Raw genomic sequence first — 18,875 nt, 5'->3', positions numbered from 1 at the left:
TTGCTCCTTATGCAAAACGAGTACAGGTTAGTAAACGCAGAGTAAATCTCTGGTTTTCTTCGGCCTTTTTTGGCTGCCTTTAATTGAGCTACTCTGAAGAAATCTTAGTAGAGGTCAGTACTGCCACTACGTTGTATTGAACGCAAAAGTATTTCCCTCCGGTGACAATGAGCCTGTGGACCCTTTCTTGATGGGACTCTCAGGCCGGTTTGGAGTAGGTAGTTCCCTTGAAAAAGGTAAGCTTATTTATTCATTTACTTATTTATTTGAAGACACCACGCTTATTTACCGTACAGCAATCCATAGACGAGGCATTCAGCCATCCAGCATGTGGGTATCAGTTTTCCGTAACAGTCATTAGAAAAGACAGGCAAGAAAACTAGAATTATCTTGGCGTTTCCAGTTCCTCTGACTCTTGTCATCAAAGTGTTGACTGAAATAAGGCATGATGGTGGCCCAAAGCTTCATCAGCTCTCTGCACTGTTAGGTTTGTCTGTTGTCCCTTTGACTGACGCGATGCTTGAGGAACGGGCTTTTGTTTCCCTTGGAGAAATCCCAGGTGTCCACATTAAGCTGCTGCTGTCCTGTTCTAGTGACTGTTTTTGAAAAATGGCTGCTAATTTTATCTCGTCCTTGTCTGTCATGGGACTAGCAAGATTATCAAGGAGAGCGGGCATTGACGTTCCCTGTGTGCTGAAGGGGAAGCGCTGTAAACCTGCTGCACCCAGCTTTCGTGGCCCAGTCCTCCTGTACGTGGCTGTGTTAGAGACATGGAGGGGGAAGCAGAGAAGTGATCTGTCACTGTCCGACTCCCGGTTTTACAGTTTGGGACCCCATGTGGTTCCTGTTCTGGAAGTAACATGATGTGCCACAGCACGGCGACTGCCTTTCTTGGGACAGGTTAGCTTTTTGATTTTGATGTATAATTCCCTGAATAGCCGTGCTCTGTTCTACTGAAAGACCGTTGTCGTCGTGCTGTGCTCTGTGGAAGGACTACGGTGTTTTCCTCTGGGTCAGGCACTGAGAATACGGGGTAGGTGGTGGTTTGGGGCAGTTGAACCCCAATTACTAATAGCATTACAATTCCAGCTGGATTCCAGCTTGTTTACTTTCTTTTCTGGGTTTATAACCCATTTCTGATATGGAAACTGGCATTTAGAGCACATCACTGAGAGAGAATTGTAAAACTTCATGGAACAGGATCCCTACATGTGTTTTGTTTTCCCCCGTATTTACATTTTTTACGTGGGCACTTTGCATGGCTGAACCATCTCTCTGGACGTGGACAGGGGCTGAGGGGACCTCTGTTATCTCCATCCAGTGCTCAGTGTCCTTGTGGCTGTAAGCATCCGTCTTGGTTCAGCACGTCTTTAGTCATGTCTTTCTAACCACCGGAACTAGGATTAAGCATCTAAAATGTTTTAAGTCCAGTTTCATGCCTTTTTAAATCTGAGGCAACCTAACTGTTACCAATACAGACTGCCAATCACTTGTTTTTTCTCTCAAAGAGAAATCTAAACAATTGTTTGGGTTTTGTGAGGAAATTTCACTGAAAATAACATGGAATATACAATCCTTTTATGTAAGGGTTTAAATGATATTTAGATTGGCGTCATTTAAGAGGTAAGGAATTGCATTCTAAGAGATCCTCATTTTTTTCTTATATGATTTGTCTTACTCTCTTTCTTCCCCACACTGTTTTAACATTTCTAAGATAATTGTCTGTAATGCTTTTCCTAGAAACTCTGCTGTTACCGATTTGGATAACGGAGGCACATGGATGAAAGCTGCTCTTCCGTTGCCGTAATACAGAGAAGTGTAGTAGATATAATCACAGATATACCTGCAATACTCAGAACAAAACAAAACCAGAAACCTGCATTAAGGAACAGTAAACTTTGATTAAATTTAAATATTCTTTAAGTAGCCAAACCAGCTCTGGTTTATGAAATTATTAAAAAGGTATTTGCTTAGTGAATAAAGGAAATGCTGAAATAAACCCAGTTTGAGAAACAAATGTTCCTTATCTGATGGTTTGGTTTCTCAAGACACCCACCCAGAAGGAACTTTAAATAAAAAAAAAATAATCGCAAGATATACATTCTTTTCTAGGCTTCTATAGGCTATGTGAGATGGGAAAGGTAGCACAGCCCACTGGAAAGCCAGGATTTTTTTGTGTAAATCATACAATCTTGGCATCTAGAAGTTCTTTTTTTTTTTTTTTATCACCCTACCTTTTCACCTACAGGTGAAAATCCTGAAATCTAAGGCCAAAATTGTCTGATTTTTATTTTTTAAAAATGAGATAGTTCTCTGTGTTTTCCTTTTAAATGAAGACTAGCATAACAGAAAACTGCTTCAGTACTACCGAAACACGTAATGAGATCACAGACATCGTTCAAACGGTACCTGTAATTGCTCTGTTCTTCAGTGTGTGTATTTACATTTTGTATCCCTCCCAGTTGGGAAAAATAGATTAAAATCTGCTACTAGTCAGTATTGCTTTCAGACTCTCTTAATAGCTCAGGTTTACCAGGGTTGTTAATCACAGGGTGTGCTATGTTGGAACTTGTTTCTTTTGGAATTTACAAATCCATGGAAAAATATCTACTGGGTGTAGTTTTTTCATGAAGGCTGCTCTGCATAAAATTTAAATTTATCCCAATTTCACACTTGTGCCCCTCTGAAGACTTCGCTTCAAAGTGATTTTGGTTGGAGGAAAACTCATTGCAAAGATTCGTCAAGGTTAAATAAGCTGCTTGAGTTACTTCTGCTTTTACTGTGAGACCCCGATACGGCATGTTTACCTTCCCGCATCTCTGGAAAAGATTACATCGATGCCTTCCACTGAAACGTTTTTCCAGAGAGTCTTCATATTAATTGTAGATTCAATCTTTTCCGGGCCGTCTAGCATGCAACAGCCACCTTCTGGGTGAAAACCACAAGCATCCATCTCATGGTAGCCTTTGTTCTTCCCACACTGCTCAAGGATGATGACTGCTTTGGCGGATGAAGCCAGCCCAACGTGAACAGTAAGCTGTTTTTTCCCACCAGAGTGAATAACAGGAAATTAAAAATGAGACCTGTTTTTTTAAAAACACTTAATGCAGTAGTGCCAAGCATTATGTGAAATACTAGCTTCAAGGTAGGGAGTCTTGCTGTAGCTCATGCCTAAAGAAAACTCCGATAAGAGATTATAAATGAGGGCAAAATTGTGCTTTAGTTTATTTTTGTTGTGTCTAGTCAGCTCAGGACTTCAGAGCTGTGGTACCTTTTTTGCAATTTATGGTGGATATTTTTTTTTCCCTTTGTTCAGTGTGCAGTTGTGCTGTTTAAATGGCACGGGGTTAAATAAAACGCTAATTATTTGTGTGCTCCAGATTTATTTGAAACCTTTATCACAGTTTTAATAGTCACTTTCCACAGTTGTCTGATGAACGTATTTTGCAATACTCTTGGAGATCTTTTTAAAGCTCCAGTCAGAATAATAATATTCATAAATGAAGAGGGGAAAATTGTGTAACTTAGTAATTACTCACCAGTGGCTGAAGAGTTTTCCATATTGTGAAGACTTGCTCCTTTGCTTTTTGGTAAACCGCCGGCAGCTGCATGATCCGCAGATCTATGTTTTTACCAAGGCCTCTCTCAGACAGCTCCTGTGTTTACAAAAAAACCACCATGGACTTGTACGAGCATTGCGTTTCTCAGACCGTGATACAGAAATCAGGCTGAACCAACGGAGAAGACACAGGAAAGCAGTGTAATGTTGCCTAACCCTAGACATCGGTCTGCAGCGAGAGTCAGCTGTCCTGTGGTAGCTCTCCCTTTTTTAACTGGAAGAGACTAAATTGTGCTAACCAATTTCCTAACGTCACGTCCATGTGGAGCCATTGTTGTGTTTTCCAAAGGGACGCTCAGTCTCCAAGTGGGTGGGAGTGGTTATGGCTTGGGGACCGGCCCATGGGGAACCATGAAATACAGAATCTCTCAGAAAGGGCCTGCATTTAGACTTCGATATAGGCAAGAGCTGTTCCCCTGAAAACTCTAGTAGATAAACCTGCACTGTCAAGAGACACGAACTAGGGAGAATTCACCTTAGTGACTGTGAATTCATCTTTCTTAGAATGTCACTCAAGTGACAAACAAAAATTATGCCCAGGATTGAGGTGAAAGTAGGAAAGGCACCCTTCAAAGCAGCAGACTGGACTGATGATTTTAAGGTGGTCTGGAGAATAAAGGTCACATGGAAGTGGCCGGAAGTTATTTTGTCCGTGGAAGAGGGCTAACGAACAAGGCATAAGCCTCTAAGTAGAAAGCAGGCTACTGCAATGGCAGGATGCAGACGGAATGCATCTGAGGTGGAATGATTTGCCCCAGAAAAGTAAAACGGTACTTGAAAATCCCTGTTGCATTTGAGTAGACCGCTACCAAAGGAGGGGACAGATGAAGTTTCTAAGAGGAACACAGACAAAAAGCAGCAAAGGTATGTGATTAGCCCAAGAAACCTGTAACTTTTTATAAACTGTCTTCTCAAGCTTTCATTTCTCACCAAGGATACTCGTGCGGATGAGGCCCACAGTTCTAAGCCGTGCTAACTGGGAAGTTTGCCCTTCAACACTGGCTTCCTATATAAACTGTTCCAATTTTCTTGTCAGCGGAAACATTGATTAGCTGTGCTCAATAAACTATTTGACACAAGCAAGGAAACAATGCCTGCAGGGAAGCAAACACATTTAGAGAACAGTGCCAGCCTTTTTTCCTCTGGGCGCTGACAGTCTTTGAGAGACCATTGCATCATCTTGCTTAAGAATGCTGTACTGTGTCTTAGCTTCCAAAAAAGAAAACCCCAGCTGGTTCACAATTAGCATTTTCTTTTCTAAAGCATCTTTAATTTTAACATTTAATGAGATTCTTCCTTTTTAACTGTAAGGCCTAGAGGACTCGACTACCCGTAACTTTGGTACAGAATGTGGAAACCCAAAGTAAGTTGTTAGGCTGTTCTCCTCTCGTGCTCTCTGGATTGACGTTCTGTTGTCGCCACTTGTCATGGGAGAAACACGCAGAAATACTTCAGTGCAGGACAGAACCCTAAGCTGGCCAATAGCAAAGGGCTGGGAATTTGTGTCAAAGGAAGATAGTTCGCTATGTCCTAAACAATTTCAGCACGTTGTCAATAACGTGTATTACTTTGTCGTCTAAGAATCCTACCCATGGGCTTATCTCCCACTAGACCAGCTGTTATGCAAACAAGGAACAACAAAAAAAAGGCTGTTCCTTGTCTTAGCCTTAACCAAAACCATTTTTGCATTTAAGGTGAGAGACTGAAGATGGTCAGAGGAGGATGACAGCATCTGGAAAACAGAGCTCACACTGGTGAGTTAATTCAGTAAACAAGTGTCTGTCTTTTGTAGTTGAAGCAGCAAAGGAAACTTCAAAAGAGGACAAAACTTTTGGAGGACTTCTTTTATGGGAAAAGTGGTTCAAAAGAAAGCATGGAGATTCGCTGTTGGGAAGTTCTTCTAAAAGGGAAATGAAATGCAGCTTTATCAGCTGACGACATGGAGTTGTCGGCAAGTTGTGGTCACAGTCCTGGTCCACTGGAGTTCTGTTGTTACACAGCCCTCCCCGAAGTGAAGTGACTTGCACAGAACAGGTGAGCTCAGGTGCGGTGGTTGTGTCACACGGGGTGTTAGAAGCGTCTCGAACTTTTAAAAAACTCCAGAAAATTTCACTGAGTTTGCCTGAGTTTTCACTGATTTGGGTTGCCGGGGAGGGAGGCAGGGGACTGCATGTGTTAATCTTGTGAACCTCATTCGAAAAGGCTTGTGTTGGTGCAGAAAGAAACCCAGAAGTTACCAGTTGACCTGCTCAGTCTGCAAGTATGTTGCAAACAACCTTTTGTTGTTTGGTGGTTTTTGGTTTGCTTTGGGGTTTTTTGTTTGTTTTTTGTTTTTGTTTTCAAATCCTGCAGATACCTTTTTAAAGCTGTAGGGACGGAAGAAAGTTCCAGAACAGAAATGAAGGAACTAAATACCTATGTTGTCTTAGTTTCACAGATGATGAAACTAAAGCGGAGAGGGAGAGGGAGACAGAGATTAAATGACAAATTTCCAAAGACCACATGGTCAGTGGCAGGATGAAAAACTGCACTCAGAGATATGATCCTCATCTCCCGATAGCAAACATCATTCCCAGAAGCAGTTGGAAATGTGACCTGTTCTTTACACTAACAGTTTAATTACTATGAATGTTGTCACTCAACTTACATTTGTGCCCTATTAACTGGGGACTTTGACCTTGATGGTAGACTGCCCCGATAGGTTATTTAGCTGCCAAGTGCCAGACAGGAGTTTCTGAAGGAGACACAGAAACAGGCTTAGATCAAAGGTTATTAGGTGGGACCATCAATCTGTAATACGGAATAAATAATTCAGGGGATCTGGGATTCTGAGAGTCCCGTGTGGTGCTGAAGAACTAACACTGTGATAACTCAATGTGATCTGTCAGCAAATGGGGAGTAAACACTCGGTGGTGTTTTCCTTTAGAGAGAATGTCCTGCACTTCCAGAGTTAAAAGTGCTGCTGGTGGAGCTTTCGTGCATATTTTAGGAGGGTATTTCAGGTGAATGGAGTTATGAGAACCATGAAAAACTTAGCGAGACAGGTTTCTAAAAGAGAAGCTGTCTTTCTAGTGCTAGACAACCATGTTGGGCCATGTGACAGCGTCTATAAAAGGTCTGATGCTTTTCTCAATGACCCTGAATTGACAGGTTCACCTGTACTTTCAGATCCATTTGACTATCCTTTTCCCTGAACATTTGAGGGGTACTTGCTGAGGAATCAGAACTCTGTGGATGCAGTGCTGACGAATGCCTTGCGTCCGAGTCCTCTTGTGTTGTGATGAGAACCTGGCTTCGTGCAAAACCGACAGGGTACTCCTCGCATCTCGCATTCTTAGCAAATAATATTTTCATATTGTAAAACAGACAATGCGGGACAATGCACTGCTACATAGGTGTGAATAAGAAATCAAGCATTCAGAATAAACACCCTTTCCAAACCGGCAGAAATAGAGATTTGGAGAATTACATTAACATTTATCATCTGATTCCTGGGGATTTCAGAAAATGCAAATGGGCTTATTCACTGAAAAGCTAGTAGTAAATAGTTAATTTGTAAGAGAAACAATATCACACAACCATTTTGGAGTGCCCAATGAGGGCACAGGAAGGATGCAACCACTGGTGTGGGCTGTGTGCTCACTGGATCAATCTCCCAACAGCAAGAAAAGAGGGTCAGGAAAATGGCTGATCCCATCAGCAAGGCAGAGTGCAACAGCATCTTATGGAGAAGCTCTAGGAGGGATCTTAAGGAAGCAGAGGTGTCTAAGAGCAAGTATTGCTCAAAAAAGTGAAGCCATTGCTCTTTGGCAAAGACTCCATTCCAAAAAGCTGGGAGGGTGAGGCTATGCTTTGAGAATTGGAACCCTGGGACTCCTGTTACACGTATTTTTATAGGATTTCAGATGATTTTGGTGCAAGAGCTCTTCTGGGATATGAACCCATAGGATGACACGGATCAGTGTTACAACATCAATGAGGGTGCCATGGTATCCAGGTTTTTGATACGGACTCAGTTCATTTTAAGGTAGTAATTCAGATAGTTCTGAATAATGTACAAAGGCATTACACGTGAGCAATCATGTTTAGTAGCTCAGTTCCAGCTGTTCAGGACTTTCTTGAGAATGAGTTTGAGTGTACTCTTACTTGGTTCTCAGAAAAGAGACTCAGCGGGAGGCCTTTACTTTAGTGATCCAGGCAGGAACCCCAAAGCCAAAACAGGATTACTTCCAGATGTAAATACTAAATTTTGCTATCTTTAATATATGTGCATAAGCTTCCTGAAGACCATAGGGCTACTCATGTCAACAAGGCCAATGGAACAATACTACGAGATTGCTATTTAGCGTGGAGAAGCCTATCAGCATTCAAAGCACTTCCAGATTTGCAGCAAATTTCCCTGAATTGTCTGAATTAACCACCTTTGCCAGGGAATAGGAAACCAGAGCAGCATCCCCAGTATGAATAAAAATTAATTCCACACAGAGGGTGTCACATCAGAGGGAAATGGATCTGTTCTCCTCCATACAGAAGGGCTGACATCTGTTTCATTATGGAATGCTGTAGCCCTCGTTAGGTAACTTCCTGGCATAGCCAGTGCGTGGCATTGCTACAGAAAACTCGTCTCATCGGTGCGTTTTCACTTTAGGCTGTTTTGCTTTCAGATAAAGAACAAGTTTTATTTTCAGCCAGAAGAGGATGATATTGCACCCAAAATTAGAACCAATAGGAATCAGGAAATAATAAGCAATAACATTGTCAACTGGCAAATATTTGTGGTTTAGGGCACATGTCAAGTTGGAGTTGAGATAATTTATGGGTCTCCTGTGATGACTGAGGTGTGGAAAGGTATCACAGAAGTATTTTGTTTCTTGTTAGCCTACAGGGATAACATCCCTCATGACTTTGAATGTGTAATTGATTTATTCTTCCGAACACCAAATTGCAGTCAGCATTCTTCACCCAACAAAGCCAGAACAGAAAAATATGTATCGGTTGGCGCAGTGCACGAAGCTACAACTTTGTTTTTTTGAAAAATGTACTAGCTCCTTGTGTTTCAGTTATCTTGGCTTGACCGCTCTTCATTGTCAAGACAGGTCTTCAGTAGCTGTCACCAAAACTTGTAATATGGTTACAGTCCTGTAGAGTCACCATCTTTCTAACACTATATCATGGTTTCAGTTGGGATAGTTATATTTTCTATTAGCAGCTGGTATGTTTTGGATGTGGGATGAGAAACGCTTTTGGTAGCGCACTGGTGTTTTCACTTGTTGCTAGGCAGTAAAGGCCTTTTCTGCTCCTCATGTCACCCGGCCAGCGAGTAGGCACCAGTCGGGGTGCACAAGAAGTTGGGAGGGGACACAGCCAGGACAGATGACCCCAACTGACCGAAGTGCTGTTCCATGCCATGTGACGCCATGCTCAGTATATAAAGCTGGAGGAAGAGGGAGGAAGGGGGGAATGTTCGGAGTTATGGCATCTGTCTTCCCAAGTAACTGTTACACGTGATGGAGCCCTCCTTTCGTGGAGATGGCTGGACACTTGCCTGCCGATGGGAAGCAGTGAATTAATTTCTTGTTTTGCTTTGCTTGCATGCACAGCTTTTGCTCTGTCTACCAAACTGCCTTTATCTCAACCCATGAGTTTTTCCCGCTTTTACTTTTCTGATTCTCTACCCCATCCCAACGCGGGGGGATGAGCGAGCTGGTGCATGGTTCTAGTTGCTGGCGGGGGTTAAACCACGACACACTACTAGTACTTTCTTATAGCTACTTTTACAGAATTGAAATATTTATGGGCTTATTTCAGTCTCCCTAAATAGAACATAGCACCCTCAGTTTGTTTTACTTGTCTTGCTTTCCATTTTTACCAGTATTATCTGTTATTTCTTGCAGATATTGGACCAGTCTTACAATTCAGTTTTACTAACTTGACTGTTCTCTAACACAGTGAAATCTGAAAACGGTTAACCTTTTTTCTACCTTGGAATTGCTAAAAACTTGTATGAAAGACCCTCTTAAAATAACTCTGAGCATAAATAACTTATGAGAGTAACTGAACCCACGGAACGGCCATTGTCTGTGCTAGGAAGAATGAATGAACCTTGTATGTGACTTTTACACATACTCAGCAAATCTCTGCAGCCGTTCCTACTGTTTGAACGTATATACTACGACCTTTCGCACTTTAGACTGAGCTAGAGTACTAAAGTACCAAACTAGTAAATTATTTCATTGTAGCAGCCATACTCTTATATACAATGGTTGGGTATTTCTTTTCTAAGACGTATTTAAAGACAGAAGTTATGTTATTGTTAAAACCTAGATAATACTTTAAAAATGAGTAATCCTGTTGCTGAAAAATAATCTATTTGTGGAAATTCTTGGTGTGTCCCAAGAAATGTCTGTTCACATAAAAAATAATTAGAAAACAAAAAATTGTAACAGACAAGTTTATGCTGAAACCCAGGTATCCAAACCCTGTCTTTGTATCACCCAGCTAAATTTGTTCTAATACACATACTTAGGAAATAAGCAGGCATTTTCAAGATTCCATCTTAGACATGTTGTTACATGCTAGTCAAGGTATATGGAGCGGGAAGAAATCTGAATGACCTTGTTTTCAGTTTCAACTGTAGACTTCACTGTCATTTGAAAGTGGAAGCCAAAGCTGAGATGCATAAACAGAACTGGCATGCTCTAGGTTTTGTGCTCCTGAAGTAGCCAGTAAGAACTCAAAAGGCTACACTTGTATGGGAAGGAAATCGCTTCACACAGACATGATAAAATGAGTCGTGGTACGAGACGATCCATTTACTGAAGACAGAGATCACCTGTGGCATACGCATTACTTGCAGAGAAGGCACCCTGGGTAAAAAATATCCTTTTAAAAAATCAAGAATAATATTTTGAAAAGTGCTTAAATAGTACACAAAAAATATCTTGCAAATAAAATAATGTTTCACTTATTAATTATCCTCTTTCTTCCATGTTGGGAGTCTGCTCCATGAGGCGCTTTCTTGAAAGGAATGGAAAGCCTGAAAACAGTTTATATTGGGATCTCCACAAAATAAAACACCTCCCTCCCTTTTTTTTTTTTTTTTAATGCTTACCTTCACTGCTTCCCAGCTAGAATTAACCAGGTATTGTCTAAAGGGACCAAAACCTGAAAAGACAGAAAGGTGCTTTTAACCTATGCTTGCTTTGCAACTGTAGATTAGGTGCCGACATGTATGCACGCATCTATTTGTGCTTTATCGTCATATTTTTGGTTGAGTTTTTTTAGATATGATTTAGCCTTTATAACACTTAAGGGAATAGTATTTTCATTTTTTATACGCACTGATTTAAGAACTAATCCTGCAATCTTCATTCATGTCAAGGCTTACGTATGAGATAATCTTAACTGAAGCCGGTAAATGTACTGGAGCCAACAGGACAGATCACATAAATGAAGATTTTTGGGAAAGGATCATCAACCATGGAAATACCACTATGAAAAGATACGGTGTTAAATATTCCCAGGTTACAGTCAATGCAACATTCTCATTGTTAAGCTCATGAAGATGAAGATATGCATATTTAATAAGAATGTTTGAAAGTAAAATTTAATTTCATTTATAATTTTTTTCTTTAATCCCAAATAATGAAAACATAAGTGTTCTGTCAGGGAAAGTGTGCTTTTTGTGGTGCTGGGCAAAATCCCTCCCTTTACTTTTTTTCCCCCCACAGTAAAGCAGAGGAAGAAAGGGAAAAGGATTCTTCGAATCCTACGTACTAAATTTAATTTTACGCATCCTTTTTTGTGAAAGACTTTTTTTAAATAAAAAGGAAAAAAAAAACACGTTTCAGCTAGATAGGCATTTTGTCACGAAAAAGTTTGATGGAAAACTCCCACTATCTTTATTAATCTCAATTACTGCTCTCAGTCCAGAGTGTTGCCAGGTCTTAGATACTGGGTGGCAGGGAAACGAGTTTGTGAAATGGTTTTAATGCTGTAACTGTTAGATATTTAAAAATCCTTAAATGGACAAATACTTGACAGCATATGATTGCTATTTTGCCCAGCAAAGGGTACGTGGGGACAATTAAGCTTAAATGCAGGCTTATGACATCTTAATTAACGCTAGACTTTAAGCGTTTTTTGATTTGTTAATACTTATTTTGTAACTGCTCAATCTTTTCTCTTCAATATTATGAAAAGCTGAATATGGTGCTGATATTTTTGACAATGTTTTCTCCAGGTTTAATTTTGTGCTATGGAGAGGGAACAGGGGAAATAGTACTCATTTCCCATTAACAGGCAACATAAAACCTCACTAGTCCCACTCCGCTTTCAGAGCAAAACTAGGGTGCCACCTACTCCATTTTGAAGCTGTAATTGTTGTGCATGTTTGTGTACCTGTGCGCACAGAACTGCAGAATTACAGTAAAGTTCTTAAATAGCTCACAACGAAATACATGCATCTCAGTGGTGGCAATAACAAAACTACTGCTTAGGGATAGTATTGTTCTACGAAAAGAAATGACTAAATGTAAGAGAGTTTTACAGTAGTGAAATACCTGCAACAACTTGGGAGTGCTACTGGCTGAATATTATTAGGCACTATCTAATAAACTGGGCTCACTGCCAGCAGGTTTATATTATAAGCAGGTGAAAATGTGACAGAGGCATGCTGTGATAATCCCTGTAATACCTTAAAGATGCACCTGTGTCTTTAATGGGATAGAATAGTCTAAAACTATTTGAACAAGTAGATTTCTGCACCTAAATGGCTATCTAAGGGGAAAAAAAAACTAGTAAGGTGCTAAGAAGAGTGTGCCCATCAAGGGTATGTGCCATAAATATCATAGGAGAGAACCAGATCATCAGCCTTTTTAGAGGTTAGCAAGTACCTCTTGCTCTATTTTGCACTCCCATTCAGTTCAACTGCAATTATGTCTAGAGCAAGCCAAACTAGTTCTGCCCATCTTGCAGCTATTTAAAAAAAAAAAAAAAAAAAAAAAAGGGTTTAATTGAAAACAGCAAGATGCAAATCTCTTTGATGTAGCTTCAACCTCATTCCTATGTCCTCAGATGACCTGCAGTGGAAAATTATCCAGCAACTCACATGTCAAGATATGTGTAATGATTGTCTTTAGATGAGCCAGTGGCAACAAGAGGAATAGCAAGGAGCAGCATTCCTTAAGAGCTTTAACCTTTTAAAGCTCAGAAGTTTCTAGCTGTGATTCAGCAGTAGTTATAGCCAGCAAGAGAAACTCCAAATTTGGTCCCTTGTGCTGCATGTTCAGGCACGCTCCTTTGGTATATTAAAATTTAATGGTCTTGTTTAGCAGTGATGAGGCAGCATCTCCGGTTTAAATCTCCCTTACCTTGCCATGAAACTGAGACCCTGAAACTTGCCATGTGTTGTTCTAATTCTGGACGCTGACTATGTGACATTGTGATGCAACCTGGTTTTCTTGCTTCAGAGCTCCTTTTGGGTAAGCTTTATCTAATACTAGCCTGCACTGCCTTTGAGCTATGTGGTTTGGATCAGAGAGAATGTCAACAACGATTAAAACATGGAGAGAATGAACAACAAACCAAACTGGATGGCAGTAAAGAGGGCAGACTGCAGTCTGTTTCCTCTGACATGCGTCTGATTTTCTTAGGAAGGCAGAGCAGCAAGTTATTTTCCATTTGGAATTGTTAGTATGACCATTTGCTACTGTTTTTCCCTCCAGGGAACTGTTTACAACTAAGATCAAGCATGTGTGCATACCATCTCTCGCTAAAGGAAGAATAAAATAAAAATCTTACCAGTTACAACCACAGTGTTGGAATTCGAATCCATGAAATCTATGCTTCAAAAAGTGCAATCTTGCTGTCTTTCAGTTCCAAACAGTATTATAATTCATGTATCTGTGGCAAACTTCATTTGGGCACCTTTTTTTCTTCAAACTGTGATGCATCTGGATTCACAAGACAAGGACGATTTCTGATTCATGTAACTTTCAAAGCAAAAATTGTTATGTCTCTATATTAAAGATAGAAGTCTGACTGACCAGCTGACTGACTGGGACTGCCCCAAACTCCTTTTCCTTTCTTCAGGCATGCAGTAGTATTTAGGAAGAACAGGAAAGGCTTAAAGAAACTTCTTGCAAAATATCCAGCAATATTTTTCATCAGAAACCTGTTTATGTGCAAGTAAACAGAAAATTAATTGAATCAACTTTATCGTATCTCGGTGAATATTCTATTTTTAGCACAGTTGTAATTCGCGTTAATTGTGAGGAGTGACTTAACTGCAAAAGCATATCTGTCCGTTTCCACTGTTCTTAGACTTTTTCTTACTGGCTTAAAAAGCTCAGGGGTAATTTTGCTGTTCCTTTTCATAGCAGTTATGCAATTTACTAATCTTGAGCTTTATCTTCTGCTTTTTGTGAAAGACTCCATGCAGCTTACACTTTTAAAACCAAACACCAAGAGGAAAATGTATGTATTTGCTAAACCAAAACATTTACTCAGTAATATCCTTGAAGAGGCAACATGTTAAAAAAATCTCACTCCAACTTGTAAGGTCAAAGGAACTCTAGAAGCTGAGTTATAGCTTGCCGAAACTGGAGAGTTTAATAGCTGGTCTGTCTTCATTAAACTGAAGCATGAGAACCAATAGGGGGCCTGAAATCAAAACATATGCACATTGTCACTGCCCAAAACAAAAGCATATGAAAGTTCTCTTGGGAATTATAACTATGTGGGCAGAGGGTTTCGCTGGGTCTTGTTTTGAGTAGGAAGTGTGTGCATGTGTGTGTGAGAGAGACAGAAACATGCTAAGAATAGAAAGCCACTATATAATCTCATGAGAGCTGGTAATTGTGAGACCTTAAGAAAAAATCTCTGAAGAAATCTCTTGGATTGGGTGGTGGCTGAATGAGGTTTGGAACGATGAGCTGTGTGTCATTTAAATCCTCCTGTGCTGAGACAGAAATAAATTTGTGGATTCTCTTAAATAAAAAGACCCTGATTCCACCATCCATCTCTTCCCCTGACTAATATAACTTGCAAAAGTAAATTTTGCTAACCACTGAGGCTGAAGATGCAGCTAATACAGTAAACACAGAACTCTCTGCAAATAAGGCAAAATCTGCCACTGACATCAGTGAATTACATCTAAAATTCTACAGTCTTTCATCCTCCTATGTCAATTAAGATTTTTACCACTTAATTTTTCTTTGAGACCAGTTAGTAAAACTTTTCCTATGATACTGAACAGGACAATGACATATCAATCTTCTCATAGTTAGTTCCAATTAAAGAAAAAAAAAAGCTTGATAGATATTATAAAAAAATATATCTAAGTACAGGGTGTTCTAATGAACAAAGCATATGCAAGGAATAAAGTAAAATTTAAGGTCTATAAAGTTGCTTAATTGATTTCCTACACGAGAAATTATTTAAGTGCTTTGTTTGGGACATTATAGCTGCCTTCTAGATATACGTGAAGGGTATTGCTCGAATGCCATAAAATACTAAGTATTTTATTAGATATTGTTGCATAGCATAGATACAAGTCTATTAGATCCATGCACTCTGAAACAACTGATATTATCTGTTCAGAGAGTAGTACTAGTTTTCAAAGTGTTCAGAACTGGCAAAAGAGAGTAGAAAAAAATATGGAGCACGGAAGATTAATTATGTCACTAATCCTTTATGAAGAAGCTGATAGAAATTTTGGGGGCAAAAAAGCCCAAGACGCTTTTTAATGACTCAGCAGTTAAATAATTGTCTTCAGTAGTTAAGGTAGTCCCCTTCCGTAAGTAGAGGTTTGCTCATTTGGTAGCAAAGATTCTGAGACCTTTCCAGTGTTGTTATCTGCTTGTGCAAATGTGGGAGGAATGCTAGTGATTTGAATAAACCAGGAATGTGAAGTGCACTGAAATTCATTTTTGCACTGATTTAATTGATTGTTTCTGTTCCCATGCTTTACGTACATAGTAGCATACTTGGAGAAATAATGCATGTATTGCAGCTGCACTACATTTCTGTAACAAGCAGAAAATAAAGGATATGGTAGCTCCAAAAAAGAATAATAGAATCATCTGGTTAGGCCTAAGTTCTACTGAGAATCTTATTCAGAAAATGAAACCTTTTCTTTCCTCTACCATTTCTTCAGCTGAAGTTGAAACTACTCTTGGGTTTTTTTGTAAATGTATGATTGTAGCTTTAATATTAGCACTCACGTGTATACGTGCCCGTAACAATAAATACCTAAGTCACTGGATATTTGAGGTCTGTGCAAATTAATCCATGATTAAGAAACCAAGCCCTGGATATTTGAAGGCAAGTCACAGACACAGCTGACTCAGCTAAACACGGGTTGTTTTTCTTCTTGCCATACACAAATGTGATTGGCGTGGCTCTCATCTTGAGGTAAAAAAGAAATGGAAGCAACTCAACTATGAAAACCCTGGTTATCACCTTGAATACTTTCCTGTACAGTTGTCTGACACATGTAAAAATTATTTGAACTGCTGAGTAAGAGAAAAATATATTTTCTGCAAATGCATTCTGTTCACATTGCAGAACTGCCAGAACACTGCCTGAATAGCTTTTTAGTACTTATGGTAACAAGAACTGAATATGACCCTTCATTTAGAAACACCTCTTTAATTTTTATCTCTTTTATTATTACTTACATATAGATTTTTTATTTCTTGTTATTGGCAGGCACTGACCAATGTTTGAAACTGTTAAGTGGAAGTGTTTAATATATTCCAATTTTTATCTCAGCTGTTCAACATTTAATGAGAGGAGGGAGAAATCAAGCTGTTATGCTATTTAACATTAAACTATAATGGGACTTTAAATAGAAATTTCAGGATCTAACACTCTATATTTCTTTTCCATTCTAATAAAAATAAATGATCCTCAGGAAAGACCGAAGCTGGTCTTTAGGCAGATGGAATGCAATGTCACAAAAAGAGAGGAGACAAACATTTCAGTGCAAATCTCACTGTTCCCTGTGGACCAATGCCTCTTCTATTACAAACTCCATACAAATGGTAAATGACAAAGTGCAACAGCAATTTCACTTACCTTTTTTTGGATAGAAAGTGTTATATAAATACGGGAACAACATAAAATATATAAGTTCTTCTGCAACTGATACCACTGATGTACACCCAGTGCTTAGCAATAATGGAAAAATTGAAATTGTATATAATTTTAATGTAGCCAAGCTGTCGTGTGGGTCATCTTGCAGTATTAGCAAAAACTAACTGCTTTGTATGGACGGAATTTTTTTATTTTCTTTTTAATTGTTTATAATAGTTTAATGTAGGGAGAAAGTACTTTAGCAGGAGAGCATACAACTCACGATCAACAGGTTGCTTTTGTTCAGGTGTCATTTACCATGCACAAAGAGACTCTGCAAGCAGGATTCACACAATTTAAGTAATTATTTATCAGCTAATATGCAAAATAGTTAGCTAGGACTAACAGATTACTAGACTAAATAGTGATATGCTTACCACTCCTGATCACAAAACTGATGGGTCTTAGCTGGCCAGGAAGTTTCCAATACGCTGGGGAAAGCTGGTCTCTGCTATTTGTTGGTATGGGCTGATCCTCTGCGTTACTGAGTTCTCTTCACGTTTTCTGCTTTTCTTTCCTTCTGTATCTTTTCTCTTTAATCTTTCCCCCAGCTAACTATTGTCATCCCAACAACAATGCTTCTGTGACTTTGCCTTCTTGTCTTTCATGTCTTTAGCTCATGCACTTTCTCATAGCTTAACAATTTTCTCGGTAAAACTCAGGCAAGGCCACACAGCAATGCTGTATCAGACTTGGCCTTGGATCATGGTACAGTCAAACCTCTGGGCTGAGTGTAACATGGGGTGTGGTGGAAGGTACAAAGCTTCAAGCGATCGCGAGATCGTGGTGAAATCACTGATGCGCTGTAAAGCATGGCGTTGTGACAGCTGCTTTTTTTGAGAGCATCAGCGTATGGGCTGAGATCGCTTTGTCCTGTTGAGAAAAGAAAATATGAATCTACTTTAGTATGTGTTTTAAACCATTTGAAAGGAGGAGCAACCTTATGGAGTTTTCGCTCCCTGTGCTGTCAGGCAATGGAGTACCTCACGGTGATGTGAAGCACTCAAGATGCTGCCTTGAAACCTTCCCTCCGGGTCACAGCGTTCCCAGGCGGTGCAAGTGCAAAGGTAAGTTTGTCTCTGTGCACACGTTCTGTTATTTCCATGTACTTTTCTCTTCACGTCTTTTACTTTGATACTTGCGTCTGCTATTTTAGAAATAATTAAGCGACCATACACCCGCCGCAGGAAGGTTCCCAGGAGTCAACACCTGGATTCTACTTTCAAATTTTGACAACTCTGTCTTCATTTTAATCTCTGTACCTCAATTTTATGGTTTGTAATAATGAACAGCAGGCTGCTTGCCTAGCTTTTCCAAAGGCCTCCATCACACCGACAACAACCACTGCAGTGCATTGCTGGAGAATGCTACGAAAATGTCATTTTTGCACTTATTTTCCCTCGTAAACCTCCTGCTTTTGCCACCCGAGTTTAAAGAAACTGGCGTTAGCTCTAGGGCTTGTCATTCTGGGCCTTTTAAATGAAGAACTTGCAACTTTTGCTCGGAGTTTTCTAAGTTAAGGCGCACTCCTGGGCCGGGCCTCGCCGGCGGAGGAGGACGGCTGCCCCTCAGGCTGCGGCCACCCTGCTGGGAGCTTGCAGCCAGCCCCCGCTCGCCTCTCCAGCCTTCCCTCCTACAGAAACTTCGCCAGACTGTTTACCGACACCTCCCCCGTCCTTTTGTTTCCCCAGCCGCCCCACATCCGCCATCCCCGTCGCTTTTCCTGTCGGCCAAGCCCCGGCCCGCCCCTCCGCGGAGGGACCGGGCAACACCGCCGCTCCGGCGGGGGCGGGCTGCGGCGGCCGGAGCCCGCCTCGGAGGAAGTGATGGAGGCCGAGGGAGGAGGAAGAGCTGCCGCTGGTAAGAGGGGAGGGAGAGCGCTCGGCAGCTCCCCCGCGGCCTGGCCCTCCTCCCCTGCCCCGTCTCTCCCCTCCTCACGCCGCCTCCTCACGGCGGCCGCCCCGCTTGCTTCGGCCTCCCTCCTGCTCTTGCCCTCATGCCGGGCCGGCTGCCCACCCGCAGAGGCTGGACGCGGTGCCTGGCTGTCGCACCGCCCGCCCGGGCTGTCCGGGGCCGCCGCCGGCGCCGTCCCCCGCCTCCTGTGAGGAGCGCCCCCCCC

At 40.8% G+C, this 18,875-nt stretch overlaps 2 protein-coding genes across 3 annotated transcripts in view; one reads left to right on the top strand and one right to left on the bottom strand.

Annotated features, from left to right (window-relative positions):
* Positions 1 to 39: 39 nt before the first annotated feature.
* PGPEP1L (pyroglutamyl-peptidase I like) lies at positions 40 to 18,870 on the bottom strand. Of its 2 annotated transcripts, none has more exons than XM_063345377.1 (8): positions 18,773 to 18,870; positions 17,134 to 17,629; positions 13,666 to 13,793; positions 13,421 to 13,572; positions 10,731 to 10,783; positions 3,540 to 3,656; positions 2,808 to 3,037; positions 40 to 1,843 (listed from the first exon to the last, which is right to left on the bottom strand). In XM_063345377.1, exons 4-8 carry the CDS (start codon positions 13,452 to 13,454, stop codon positions 1,675 to 1,677), a joined length of 603 nt encoding a protein of 200 aa, XP_063201447.1. In that variant the 5' UTR covers positions 13,455 to 13,572; positions 13,666 to 13,793; positions 17,134 to 17,629; positions 18,773 to 18,870; the 3' UTR covers positions 40 to 1,674. The 2 variants fall into 2 exon arrangements, with proteins under 2 accessions (XP_063201447.1, XP_063201446.1); XM_063345376.1 differs by lacking the exon at positions 18,773 to 18,870 and adding an exon at positions 17,740 to 18,372.
* LOC134520273 (protein FAM169B-like) overlaps positions 18,499 to 18,875 on the top strand; it is a 43,443-nt gene continuing 43,066 nt past the window's right edge. Inside the window, exon 1 of the mRNA XM_063345374.1 lies at positions 18,499 to 18,616. Within this exon, the coding sequence (XP_063201444.1) occupies positions 18,583 to 18,616 (34 nt within the window). The 5' untranslated portion in view covers positions 18,499 to 18,582. The remainder of the gene's footprint in view (positions 18,617 to 18,875) is intronic.

Source organism: Chroicocephalus ridibundus, chromosome 9, assembly GCF_963924245.1.
Source record: "Chroicocephalus ridibundus chromosome 9, bChrRid1.1, whole genome shotgun sequence".
Lineage (NCBI taxonomy): Eukaryota > Metazoa > Chordata > Aves > Charadriiformes > Laridae > Chroicocephalus > Chroicocephalus ridibundus.
Note: the sequence above shows the minus strand (reverse complement) of the source record. Positions and strands in the feature narration are given on the sequence as shown.

Bases quoted from the DNA above. Each gene is read 5' to 3' on its own strand.
- PGPEP1L (XM_063345377.1), bottom strand. From the start codon at position 13,454: ATGGATTCGAATTCCAACACTGTGGTTGTAACTG. The intron at 10,784-13,420 runs GTAAGATTTTTA...CTGTCTTTTCAG, and splicing joins CAACACTGTGGTTGTAACTG to GTTTTGGTCCCTTTAGACAA. The intron at 1,844-2,807 runs GTAAACATGCCG...TGAGTATTGCAG, and splicing joins TTTTCCAGAGATGCGGGAAG to GTATATCTGTGATTATATCT.